Raw genomic sequence first — 13,362 nt, 5'->3', positions numbered from 1 at the left:
TTGTTGTACTGGGGCGATTGAGAATAATTTAATCTACGAACTATTCTCAATGTATAAGCATCTTTCTAATGATGCTTTGGGATTCTTTCCAGTATTTTGAGTTAATCTTTTGTTGCGAGGTGAAATCTCTCCATTTTTTATTGTCTTCGACTTACTAAAATATTCTATAAATTATGACTTAGATTTGAGTTACGGTTTTAAGGGAAAAGTTGCCATACTATTCATTAAACTATTCTGTTTTTTACAGTGATTGTTCATGATTAGTTAAGTCAGCGTAGAATTTGTGAGAACAAGATTTTTCAAGTTATTTGGCTGCGTATTTGGTGGCTAAAGGCAGAATGTATGTTCGAGCTATAAGTATCCTTTTCCGTCATCAAAGATGATCGAACTTGCACAGTGAATTTCTAGAGCTGAATCAATGACTTATTGCTTTAACTTGCTGCAATGAGGTCTTAGAAATTTCAGTCGAAAGTCTGATATTACTTTTTGTCCTAATGAGTTTGAATTTATCAGAACGGGAAATGGTTAGGTGGAAACCTCATACGCTTCGCTTGGTTCTAATAAATGCGAGACTGTTTAGTCACAATTGTTTTATTAAAGACTTGGAAATAGACGATTAGCCCTATTAATACTTTTGCCTAAAATGCACACGATCTGTACTTGTTTATTTTGGCAATAAATAATAGATATACTTTTAAAATGAAAAGAAAAATAATACAATTTAATATATGAAAAAGTTTAGATGTCTCGGGATTAGTTAGGAAAGTGAAAGAATTAAGATTTTAGAAAATTGTAAAATACTCAAGAGTTTGTTCAAAGTAGTTGTTATCGAAAAGCTCTGCCAGGCGAAGAAAGATGTAGAGATAGTCCCTAATTTTGAGACCGTTCAAATTGCTAAATTTTTAATAGAAGGTAAAAGTTGAATTAACGGTGCGTTTGGTATTGATGACCTTTAAACATAGTACCATGAATCAGTTGAATCCTTTCATACCACTAAAGTTCCTTTCATTAATATGAATTATTTTTCCTTTGGCAAGCGGAATCTCATACATAGCTTCTTCCTCTTGAGGTATACACAGTGGTTTAACTACAATGTAGATTATTAGTTTATTTTCTACAATTTTATGAGCCAATGGATTCCTTCACTTGTGCCCCTTTTTAAATTTTCACTAAATTTATGTCCTTCTTTTGAATTTTTTTAAGAACATCGATCAGTTCATTCGAACTTGACTACTCCCAACGATTCTTTCTCTCAGGCTGCATTTCAATTTTTAGCCATCAATACATATTAGTCTATTTAAAAATTACGATATTGTCGTTGGAGTACCTTTGATGTAAAAAAAGGGTATAATAAGCCTAACTATATACTTTGAAAATGACTTGCAAAATTATTGGTGGACTAGATAAAAATTGAAGAATAGGAAATTTCTTATTTTAACGTTGTAGAAAACATTTTTCAATACGAAGAAAAGTTAGAGAATCAATTGGACTACCCATGCTTTTAATTTGAAGCTATGAAAACAAGGAGACATGGACAGTGGTAAGGAGTATATCTCTATTTGATTTTTTCATAAAGATGAATTCAAAATACTCACATAAGCCAAGCGAGAGATTGCACTCTCGAAAAGTATGCCGAAGGTTTGCAGGAATTTACTGATTATTGCAAAGAAATTAGGTAGTAAAATAATCAGAGCCGTAAAACATTTTTATAGTTACCTTACTGAAACTCACGTTTAATAAATTGTGGACATCTGAGTAAAATAGACTGTGAAAATAGAAACTGGTCTCGTTTTTTGTGTCAAGGACAGTTGAGGACTTAATCATTGAATTTTAGTTTTTCATTTAACTGGTACAGTTTTGATAGCTAGCTTCATTTGCTTGAATGATCTTAGTACTAGAAGGTGAGGAGAAATGGTCGGTTGCAATTCTTATTTTAAAAGAAAGTTGGAATTTTTTCTATTTTGCTGCGAAAAACGAAGAAACTCAATTAGTTTGATATAGTTAGTTTTAACAGTTATACAAAAGTATGTGAAGTATATAAAGTGTTCTAAGTTAATTAACTGAAGCCTGCTAAATCCATACTTTAAATCGAGCAGAAGAGTTTTTAGGAGGAAACTTCTCACTGATAAAATACAGACACATAAATGGATAGAGTATTTGTATGAAATGATATACTTCGTGAATTGTAAAATCTAAAGTGCTTCATCGATATTGATATTGTGATTTCGCTTGTAAAAGCTGTAGCTTTCGTTTTCATGTATTCCTTGATGGATTCTAATCAGATCTCAAAAAAGAAAAAGGTAGATTTCGAGGGCTCGTGTAGTGTTATAAGAACCATACCAAAAAACTCTTTAAAGTTGGGAGTATTGTTTGAATGAACTATTTGATTTAGAAGCTTAGAATCCTCTCTTTTTACATATAGGTGTTAACTGTATATTTAGTCTACATTGCAACTACGGGTTTTTTAAATATTTTCAATAGCTGGGTCCGGTCTCTTAAGATGTCATCTAGTGTGCTAACACAAATGACAAATGGCTCACAGTTCCAAAAAACCATGAATTCTTATAATTATTGATTCCGACTCACATTTAAGATCCTACTTTTTGCTGCAAATTATGAAGTTCCACTTGAAATCACATACATCTAGTAAAAAAAAAATACAACCTTATCAAATCTTACAAGTATATTCAAATACTTGTATGCCCAAGACATACCGACTCAACCTGCCTTGTCTTAGTTCATCACATTAAAGTTTTGATTCGATTTCTTTTTTATGAGAAAAACCATATAATCGAATTACCGAGCTCAATAGGAGAAGGAACTATAGTCACTTGATACTTTTTTCTTTCTAATATAGTTATGAGTAATATCAGCATTCATCTTATAAGGCTGAATCTTAGGTTGACCCGACAAAAGAGCCAAGATATAACCATAGATCATATTTACTAAATGGAGATTAATTACATTTATTTCTCGAAGAGATGACTTTCGAGCTTTTCTTCAATCCTTCCATCTTATTTTGTAGATTATGTAGCTAGGTAGACCCGACGTAAACCAATCTTTTTCGAAAGCATTTCTTCTCGTATATTGAAAATGCTTGACATTCGTCCATTTTTATTTTCAACAATGGTTTTCATTTTCATTCCCATGTAGTTACTCTTTCATTTTTACTATTTCCAATTATTATTTTAAGCTAAATTGTCTTCATATCAGGTCACCTGAATGATTTTTTTAGTTATTTGATGAAAAAAAAAAGGTATTCAGAAACAAACCAAACACCAATACTTATCAGAGATGTCAAAATGTCCTTCTGAAATTAATGGGAAATCAAGTTTAATTGAATAATGCATTTTAACGGCTTTTTTTTTGACGTATAAGAATATATATTTAATAGTTATTTACTAATATATACCTAGAGCGGGAAAGACTATGTTTAGTCAAGAAAACCCATGTTGAATTAAGTGATGTGATAGAAATGGTTGGTGGTGCCCCAGAACTGATAGGAGCTTCAAATGAGTCAAAAAGGTTAAGTGAATGAGCCAAATTCAATAATGTCGACCCCCAACACAATAGGTTTCATAGTGTAGTGGTTATCACTTTCGGTTTTGATCCGAACAACCCCGGTTCGAATCCGGGTGAGACCTTTCTTTTTGCTAATATCATCTATATAATCCTAAAAGCAAATAGTTCTTCCTTAGCACAACCTATATTGTATTTTGTGCAGCTAAAATTCTTTAATTTTTGATGTTAAAATTTTTTTTGTGTATTGAAGGACTTTGCACTTTTCACTCAATGAGAAGAGCATACAGAAAGAATTCCTCTTATTCTCCAAAAATAGCTCATCCAAGGGTATAAGAACACTTATCTAAGAATCATAAAAGATGTTTTTATTTGACAATATTTTTATCAAGTATCTTCACTTTTCGCATCCTTGTGTTCTCATCTCAGCTGAGGAGCACGTAATGACTGATCTTCAAGATCACTTTGATATATGATCGGATATAGAGAGTAATGTCTCCATTATTTAAATTTGTAAAAGTCTTTAAGGATATTAATCGCCAGACAATAAAGGTCTGTCGATCATCTTTCGATCACCATCAATATGAAATATAACCATACTTGTAACAAACTATTGTTTGTGATACTTCTTCGCAAAGACATCCTATATATTATTAATATAGGAATGTGATGAATACTTCTTTTCTTTATGGCGTGTTCATTGATGAAAGTATGAGTTCTTGGACCAAAGAGAGATTCTTCTGTAAATAAATCTATTTGGTTTTTATTATTTAGTATTAGTTGTAATAAGTTAATCCCGTACCAATCACTTAGTTCGTATCAGTCTAAGATCTTATCGCATGTGTTATGGTTGCCAGCCCAGGAAGCTATGTTCACCCTCTTGACGTACGTGGATGATAGAGGTCTGATCTAAACACATAACCCGCTAATTATCCTTGAGCCTTATTGATTAACTTTTTAGAGCTAATTATTCGCTCAACTTTAGCTCTACCAGTTTCTCAAAAAAAGGTCTTAAATATTCTCTTCTCCATTTCTAGTAATCCACCCCATATCTATGGGCTGATTAAATGTTTTGTTTGTTTCTCTGTAAAGAAGTTACTTGATCTTATGTCCATTTGCTGCTAAAAAGAAAAAAAAAGGCATTGCAACCGAAGGTCGTGCGAAATCGCAACTTATTGGCGGAAAATTTAACCCAATTAAGAAAGCTGATAAGCTAGTATTGGGACCAACGAGATGATTTAAAAGGTTTAAAGAGGCTGTTTTTGTCTTATAACAGATTTGGTCAAGCTATTGACTAACTTATTCCATGCCATACTATAGTAATCATGGCAAAAATAACAAGAGTGAGAACTGGGTGCTGGACTTGCAAGAAAAGGTATGTGCTAGGTATTATTCGATTCTTTTTCCAATCAAATTACTAACATTTTTAATCTTAAAGACATAGAAAGTGTGATGAAACGAAACCAGTGTGCAACAATTGCACCAAGACTAATAGAAAATGTGAAGGGTATGGACTCCGTCTTTTCTTTGATATAAATAGGAGTCTGTCCAAGTCTAAAAAGACTAACTCTAAGAAGAATGAGCTGAAGATTGAAAATGAACCAATAAAACAATCGTCCCCGGTTCAAGATATGGTAGATCCTCAATTGAGGCTGGGTATTCTAACACCGGCTCCTCTGGAAACTAAGACGATCGAGTCACAAGCTGAAGAACATAAAAGCTCCAATGAAGAAAACATGACTCCCATGAACATTAAAAATTCAAATAAAAATTTAGAACAATTTGGGGCATTACTTTTCGAAGATTTAGAAAATCTCATCAATTCGACTAAGTTTGAGGCTTTCAGCTTTCATAATTCTATCGTTTCCGATATGAAAGGTGTAACCCCTGGTTTCAATTACCATGAAGCTAATGAATCTAATGAAGATAATTCCATGATTTCAAAAAATGTTTCAACTGAATTGGCTGATTCAAATGTTAATGACTCAGGGTTGAATGGACTAGATCAATCTGATTCGGATTCGAATCAAAAAGAATTGAGTAAAGATAATGTTGAGTCTCTAGAGAAAAATGAATCTTCATTATATTCACTATCTTATGAAGAAGAAAATATGATGTTGAGACATTTTTTCAAAAATCTTCTACCTTTATTAGATGCCCATCCAAATTCACCATGGCCAGATTTAGCGTTGAAATATTGTGATTTTGATATTGCTAGAAGTTGTTTTATATCACTTGCATGTATTCATATTTATGAAAGTAGAAAAGGGGGGAACGAATATTATAAAAAAGGAATGGCTCATATAAATAATACTATGGGGTATTTAATTCGATATATTGCATCAGATAATTCTCAATTTGAAGAGACATTAGAATTAGATAATCAATTCAAAAATATAATCCATAGAGAAAAAGAAAAGGGGAATTTAGGCAATAATGAATCCCAAGAGGAAGAACAAGATTCACCAAATCGGTTAGTAAGTTCTTTTGTAATATTAGTACTTATAAATGTTCATTTACTATTTGCTGTTTTAGAAAAGGGAGTGAGTTCGGTATCGAAATTTTTTTTCAAAGTTTTTGCAACTATTTGTGAAAATTCTGCATTTTATGAAAGTTTAATGAGGAATGATAAAAAGAGATCATTAGTTGTTGTTCTTTCATGGTATGATACCGTTAGTGCCATTGTGTCTCCTGAATGTCGATTACCATTTACTAATCCTGAATGGTATGGATCAAAAGACGAAGATATATCTACATTAAGTATGATGGGATGTCCAGGAGAAGTTTTCAAGGCAATGGCCAAAGTCTGTGTATTAAGACATGAACTATATAATTTAGAAGATGATGAATTCGATGTGGAATTAATTCAAGATAACTTTGATCGAATTAAAATTGAACTATTTAATTATCGAGATTATATTCCAATTGGAACAGGAGGAGAAACATATATTTTAAAATTAAAAGGAGCTCAATGTTGGTCACTTGCAGTTTATGTTACATTATTAAGAACTGTTAAGCCAGAAAATTGGGAAAAAACAATTGAATTTGTACTTCATGAATTTATCGATGTTTATGGATCAATGGATTCATTATCACCAACGGTAACTCAAATGGTTTGGCCAGTGTATGCAATGGGATGTGCATGTCGTACCCCATATGAAAAGAGTAAATTGACAAATTTTATGGATACGTTATATCGTAATGCGCAAATGGGTACTCTTCACTCACTTCGAAATATTGTTAATAAAGTTTGGGAAGAAGGAAAGAGCCAGGAAGAGGTTCTTACTGATTGGTTAGATGAAGGAGTCGAGTATCTCCCCTTATAGAGTATTAGTACATATTTTAATGTAATTTTTTTTTTTATTTTCTGTTCATTAGATTTGAAATAAGACAATATCAATATTGACTAAATTATACAAATTAAGTATCTATACAATTGAGGAATTAGAAAAAGAAAACACGCTTATAATTTTTGCATAGCAACAACATCGGTGGATTGAACGTGATCTTCATCTTCTTCAACAGCTTCTTGTAAGTCAGAAACGGAAACTTTTTCATCTTCAACAACTAAGTTAATGGTTAATTTTTTGATACCGAAACCAACACTGACCCATTGGTGAGCACCCCAGGTTAAACCATCAAAGTTAATGCTTTTAACATTAGCTAATAATTCTTCTAAATCAGTTTCATCATCCCATGGTTTAACATCCAAGGTAACAATAGATTTAGCAGCTGGTTTTGGACCTTTAGCAGCTTTTTTAGCAGCGTATTGAGCAACTCTTTCAGCTTTAACTTTTTCAGCTTCTTCATCAACTTCATCATCAGAACCGAATAAATCGACTTCATCATCATCTTCAGCAGCAGCGGCAGATTCACCAGCTGGAACTTTACCAGCTGGTAAAGTGTCGAATTCTTCAGTGAAAGAAGCAATGTGGTTGAACCATCTGGCGAATTGTGGGTATTCTTTTTGGAAAGCTTTGTAGACGGTAACGTCAGCTTGGGTAGCAGAAGTACTAAAAAATGTTAGTAAATGAAATTTTTCCTTTAATCAATGATTTTTTTTTTCTTCCAAAAAATATAAAGTAATAAATCAGTAAATAGATTTGAATCTTCTTTGTCACTCACACGGTGGGTCTTGAATCCACCTCATAAACACGGACCAAAGATTATGATCATCATTATAATTACCTTTCCACAATTGAATCAAATCAAAGTAAATGAAATAAAAGAAACATACCCTTCAATGTAAGATTTATCAGCTAAAAATTCATTTAAGGATTTAATAGCTTCAACTTTAGAGAAATCAGTGAAAGACATTTTATATGAGATTATGAATTATTGATCAAAGAAAAGTTTAAAAGATCAATTTATATGAACAGAAATGGAAAAACGATGAAATAAAAAAGAAAAATTTTCCACCAAAATCGATGGTGGTGAACTTCTCACTAAATCTTTTATTAGGGCTTTAACGTGGGAGGGATGTGCTCACAATTACCCGTGATGAGCACCAAAACACTAACAGTAAATCTGAGCACACATCTCAATGCGGGTAACCCACGGCAAAAACACCAGTACACCACACCATATATATATATATAAATATACATACATATGTATGGTACTACAGCAGTTTAAAGCAAGCATGTATTAAACAGAAATTAATTGTCGTCAGAAAACTTCCAGAGAGAACACTCGAAAGTAGCATAACACCTAAACTCATTACTCAAACCGTTTTTATGCTGGGGGTAGAAATCGGTTATGTGAGAGCCAGGATAGTTTTCAGCAATGACATGTCTCATTCTTTCTCCAGTAGAAGAGACAAGCTTATATTGTAAATCGCCCAATTTAGTTTTGGCCGATTTATCTTTTGTTAAAAGATTATGAGCAGCCACTGCAGAATTAGCCTGACAGCCGTCTTCCAAAAATGGAGGATCAATTAATACTCGATGGCATTTTTGATACAACTTCGATGGTATATCATTTGGGTGATTATAATCATAGAAATAGAAATGATCCTTACCGGCCAAAACCTCAAATCTCTTATCATATTCAAATAAATAAATATGCTTTGTTGGAATTTGATCTTGCGGTAATTTTTTAATAGCTGCATAAACCGAAGGAGCACTTGCAATTGCAATAACGGTATTTTCGTCCGCTCCTTCTAATAACGCTCTTCCTAAGATTTCAGCGGTCTCGTCTTCGTACCAAAACTGGGAAAGTTGCCAATCCTCTTTGAAAGCATCAATGCTAACCTTGTCATCGAATTCTTCTTCGGATTTCTTATACAACGATTCAAAATGTTCTACTCGTTGTTGTTCTTCTTGTTTGAATTCTTGAAGAGCCGCTAACGCGTGCACTGATAAAGTTAAGGGTTCGTCATCCGAGTCCATACTATCTCAAGTATTATCCTATGAAGAAGAAATGAATTAAAGACTTAAAAATTTCATCAAAATGCAAAATTTTATACTTTTCTCGATGTCTTTCTTTTTTTTTTTCCTTTTTTTTTTTGTTTTGTTAGGCTTTTTTCTTTTTTGTTAGGCTTTTTTTCTTTTCTTTTTCTCTTTGTTTTACGGGGTAAAAAAAAGCCTTTTTTTTATTTTGGTAGCAAAATTTGAGACACCGCGACATTTAGTTCTCGCGCGACATTTTCTACGCGCCCACGACATTTCACCACCTTCAGATTACCCGCCGGGATAAACCTACACATCTAAAGCTACACATTTATAAATATATAAATATCAAGCCATCTACACTTTTACGGCTACACATTTACACATTTACACATCTACACATTTACACATTTACTCAATTACACATTTACACAATTACACATTTACACCGCACACGTTTGTCTTCCTTTACTTGATACGGCACGTACTACCAATTGATATGGCATCGCTTTGTCCGCCAGCAGAGTTGGTCTCTCACATCCTCACCACCTTGGCGTTCTCGGGCCAGACAGGCTTACTGCTTCTGGAACTATGGAGGGAGGTGGCCGCCAAACTCGACCTGGACTCAATTGATGACTTCCAGAAACAAATCATCTGGCTGTGGTTGTTTTTTAAGGATGCCGGCGCCGATGACTTGGTGATCCATCACAATAACATTCAACAAGCAGTTACCCCGAAATACCCCGACATGTTTAATGAAACAGGGGTTTCAGAAGAATCGTTACAAGTGTATCCAAGCTCCGACACCCAATGGAAGCATTTGACCATGACCGATAATTATTCTCAGATCAAAACTCAATTGGGTGACTTACCCTTCCAATTACTATGTTTAATTGCAAAATTTGGTCCAAGTGGAGTGATCACTCCTACGCTATGTAAACTATCGGGCCAAGATCCAAGATCCATTGGTGGTAGGTTGAAAAAATTAGAAGAAATGGGCTTTATTAATAAGTCTAGTTTTTATGAGTCTAGTTTAAAAGTTCATACGACTAAGTCAGTTCATGTGAAATTTTCGGCTGATAGTTTTGAATCTTCTTCCAATTCAGTTGATGATGGAAAACACGATGCTCTTCCCTTTAATAGCAGTATCAAATCGGTTAGAAATCAGATCATGAATGCAGTTAAATCTGCTCCCGATCAAATCAGGGGTTTTAGAGATTTAAAATTCGAATTAAACCTAAATAATGATCGCACATCGAGAATTTTTTACAATTCTCTATGTCAAGGTCTTGAGAAATCAGGTTATATTAAGAAAATTCTTGTCAATATCCCAGAATTAGATGAAAATAAATTCATTTACTGTATAAAATTTCTTAAACCTTTACCAAAAGATGATGAGGATTTAGTTGATGATACTTCTTTAATGGATTTCACAGAATTTACTGACGAGGATGATCCGGATCAAAATACTGATGATTTAATTCCTCGTTATAATAGAATCTTCCCCTTAACAAATCAAACTTTCCAATTCATTGCTTCTAAAGGTTCTCTGGGTACTACAATTATGGATTTTGCTAGAGAATTAACCGGAATCCATTATTATAGACCTTTCAATCGATTCCTTGAATCTTTTTGTAGTTTCACTAGTGATGGGAAAAGATTAAAATTAATAAAAAATTATAATGACCCAAATCAAAATTTAACCGTGGTGAGAATTTATGACTCTGAAGGTAAATATAAATTTATCCGTCTTTTTGCTCGTGAATTTGTTGATGCTCAAGATGCTAAACCAGCTAATGAAAAACCAATTAAAGATACAATTCAAAAACTTAACTTACCAAAATTGAATCACAAATTCTTAACTAAAATCAAACCTATCACTGGTCCCTTACTAGAAAAGAAAGTAATGGAAAAGAAGGCCCCGGAAAAGAAAAGACAAACTTCTTCCACTACTCCTGAAACAACAAAGAGACAGAAAAGAGGTAGAGGAAGACCTACCGCTGCTGAATTAAAACAAAAAGCTGAAGAAGAAGAAAGAGAAAAACAAGAGGAAATGAAAAGACAAGAAGAAATATCTCACCAACAACAACTAAAACAAGAGCAGCAACAACAACAGCAACATGATGAGCCAATCGAAGAATCTAACCCAATTGAAGAAACAATTAACCACATCAAGGCTGCTGATATGCCTGCTCCAAGAATCGTTAAGAAAGGACCGAGTAAGAAGAATCGTGTTACTAATCCAACCCCTATACCTACAAGTGATAAATCTATATCCATAAAATCGTTGAAAAGAAGAGAGTGTATAGTAGATTTGATTAAGAAAAATGGTGGAGTTCAGTATACTTCATCTAATTTCGTACGTGATATTGATGATGCGTTGGGTAATAAACAAACAACTGATAATAAAACAATTGCTAGGGATATCTCAGAATTAATCAAAAATGAAACCCTTGAAGTTGAGCCGTTTGTTATAACAAGAGGTACTTTAACCTTTCATAAAAAACTACTCATTTTGAAAGGTTTAAACCCGTCTCCAGAAACATTAGAAAAAGTAAAGACTAAATGTATTAATGAAAAAACTCATGGAAGCCAGGCTGCTTTACCTAAAACTGTCAATAAGACTCTTCATTTATTCTCTAAAGATTCGTTGGCTAGTTCGAACATAGGTAAGAATAGACTCAAATCCCTTAACAGTAAAGATAACCATCAACTCGAGAAAGCAAGCAAGAGAAAATCTCGTAAAACCAAAGTTAAAGAGGATCCAGATGGCGAAAACAATAAGGAGTCTAGTGGTAAACGTAAAAGAAAAATTAAAAGAACAGCTGCAAATGCTGAAGGAGATGAAAATGATATTTCTTCTACATCTCAAAACGATCCTCTTTTATCAGTGGTTTCTAAAGGTAGAAGAAAACCAGGAACTAAAAAGAAGAAGAAAAGTATGTTTGTTTCAGCTCCGAAGATGAGAAAATTTCGTTCTACTCTTAAATTTGACAAGTCAGACGCAACAATATTGTTTAGAGCTGTTATTATTCGTAAGAGCCTCAGGAAAACAGCTCTTGATTTCGAAGAAATTGGAAGTTTTATTGGAATCAATAATGCAAAAGAAGCTAAAAGGAAATGGAATTCTACCAGAAGAATTATTGGTGGTCAAGCGGCCCTCGAAAGGGGAACTCAGTCTTTTGAGCAAATTGTAATGAAAGGTATTGCAAATGGCCTTATTTCCGAAAAAGATTTAATTGATTGTGACTTGCAGTTTTTCTTAGATCTTTGGAGGGACTTTGATAGCTCTGAATTGGAGATAGTGGATAAAACTCCTCTTTTCACTACAATTGAACAAAATCGTGAAAATTACGATATAGTGAAAAGCTATGAAAATGATACCGATCTTTATGATACATTGGAGGATAATTCTATGAGACAGAAAGAGCTCATATTATCGGCCTATGTAGCCTCTTACAAAGAAAATGAATCAATAAAACCAGATGAATATGAAGAATTAAGGACATTGATTAAATCTATCGTGGCTACCTCAGAGGAAAACTTCTCTGGAGATCAACTGAAAAAACTTTTGGAAAATCATAGTCAAGAGGATATTGAAAAAGTCATGACCCAATTAATCAATGACAAAGTGGTGGTTTACTTTTCGTTAGAAGATTCTAATACTCGTTTTATGTTAAGTGAAAGGTTCAGAGCAGCACTCAGTACAAAAATTTGTCACCCAAAATTTTTCAACCTTGCTGAGCTGCTAAGGGAAACTTTAAGCAACTTCGCTAAGTCCTCCAAAGGTCTTATTCTATCCCACGGTATCCAACATGGAGAAATGGCATGTCTTCTACAAATGGTATCAAACTCGTTAGTATCGGTGGTAAGAATAAATAAACCTTATAAGATCGACACCTACGAATCGAGACTTATAGATCGTGAAGTTCTCAATTGTGATATTGTTGTAACCCGCAATAATGATCACCTTGAACCAATGTTCAATAACAAACCAGTCCCATTAGGAAAAGCTTGTTCCAGAATATGGTTAGACATGAATGGTGAAATCAACTCGCAGCTTTGGATCAAACTCATATCAACTTTAATTCAGCTTATAGTTTTTAGACCTGGTATTACCGATGAAATTCTTCATTCTAAGTTGAAAGTAATCTTGAATAAACCAGATTTTGATAGTGTAACTGGTTGGCTTGTTGAAACTAGCTGCATTATCAAGAAAAACCATGCTTACTGGGTGAATGACGAATGGTTTTCAATGCTTGGTCCATAAAGCTTATGATGATGACGACCTTCTTTTATGTATTATTATTTGTTATAATCAGTAATTTAAAGTGCTAAAGAGAAATGTAGAATCACTGGGAAGAAGACACTGTGCAGGAGCACATCGCTATCTTTTTTTTTTTTTTTTTTTTTTTTTTTTCTGGCTGTAATTGGTATCCACACGGTTCCATGC

General features: G+C 33.5%; 4 protein-coding genes and 1 non-coding gene across 5 annotated transcripts; 3 read left to right on the top strand and 2 right to left on the bottom strand.

Annotated features, from left to right (window-relative positions):
- Positions 1-3,294: 3,294 nt before the first annotated feature.
- HYPBUDRAFT_4707 (Zn(II)2Cys6 transcription factor) lies at positions 3,295-6,845 on the top strand (the record flags this gene model as incomplete). The annotated part of the gene is made up of 3 exons (XM_020223447.1): positions 3,295-3,331; positions 3,417-3,516; positions 4,958-6,845. 3 exons carry the CDS (start codon positions 3,295-3,297, stop codon positions 6,843-6,845), a joined length of 2,025 nt encoding a protein of 674 aa, XP_020077684.1.
- On the top strand, positions 3,573-3,644 carry HYPBUDRAFT_t70. Its single transcript has one exon. It is a non-coding gene; the product is annotated as a tRNA-Gln (tRNA).
- Positions 6,846-6,982: 137 nt separating the features above from the next.
- Positions 6,983-7,864, bottom strand: EFB1 (translation elongation factor 1 subunit beta; the record flags this gene model as incomplete). Its single annotated transcript, XM_020219558.1, has 2 exons — positions 7,757-7,864; positions 6,983-7,532 (listed from the first exon to the last, which is right to left on the bottom strand). The coding sequence occupies exons 1-2, from the start codon at positions 7,834-7,836 to the stop codon at positions 6,983-6,985; spliced, it is 630 nt and encodes a 209-aa protein (XP_020077683.1). The 5' UTR covers positions 7,837-7,864.
- A 279-nt stretch (positions 7,865-8,143) lies between these two features.
- HYPBUDRAFT_165349 (protein-lysine N-methyltransferase) lies at positions 8,144-8,909 on the bottom strand (the record flags this gene model as incomplete). Its single annotated transcript, XM_020222703.1, has 1 exon — positions 8,144-8,909. One exon carries the CDS (start codon positions 8,907-8,909, stop codon positions 8,178-8,180), a length of 732 nt encoding a protein of 243 aa, XP_020077682.1. The 3' UTR covers positions 8,144-8,177.
- A 222-nt stretch (positions 8,910-9,131) lies between these two features.
- Positions 9,132-13,254, top strand: HYPBUDRAFT_238357 (transcription factor TFIIIC subunit). The gene has a single exon (XM_020223224.1). It carries the CDS (start codon positions 9,409-9,411, stop codon positions 13,177-13,179), a length of 3,771 nt encoding a protein of 1,256 aa, XP_020077681.1. The 5' UTR covers positions 9,132-9,408; the 3' UTR covers positions 13,180-13,254.
- The last annotated feature ends 108 nt before the right edge of the window (positions 13,255-13,362 follow it).

Source organism: Hyphopichia burtonii (assembly GCF_001661395.1).
Source record: "Hyphopichia burtonii NRRL Y-1933 unplaced genomic scaffold HYPBUscaffold_2, whole genome shotgun sequence".
Taxonomy (NCBI): Eukaryota; Fungi; Ascomycota; class Pichiomycetes; order Serinales; family Debaryomycetaceae; genus Hyphopichia; species Hyphopichia burtonii.
Note: the sequence above shows the minus strand (reverse complement) of the source record. Positions and strands in the feature narration are given on the sequence as shown.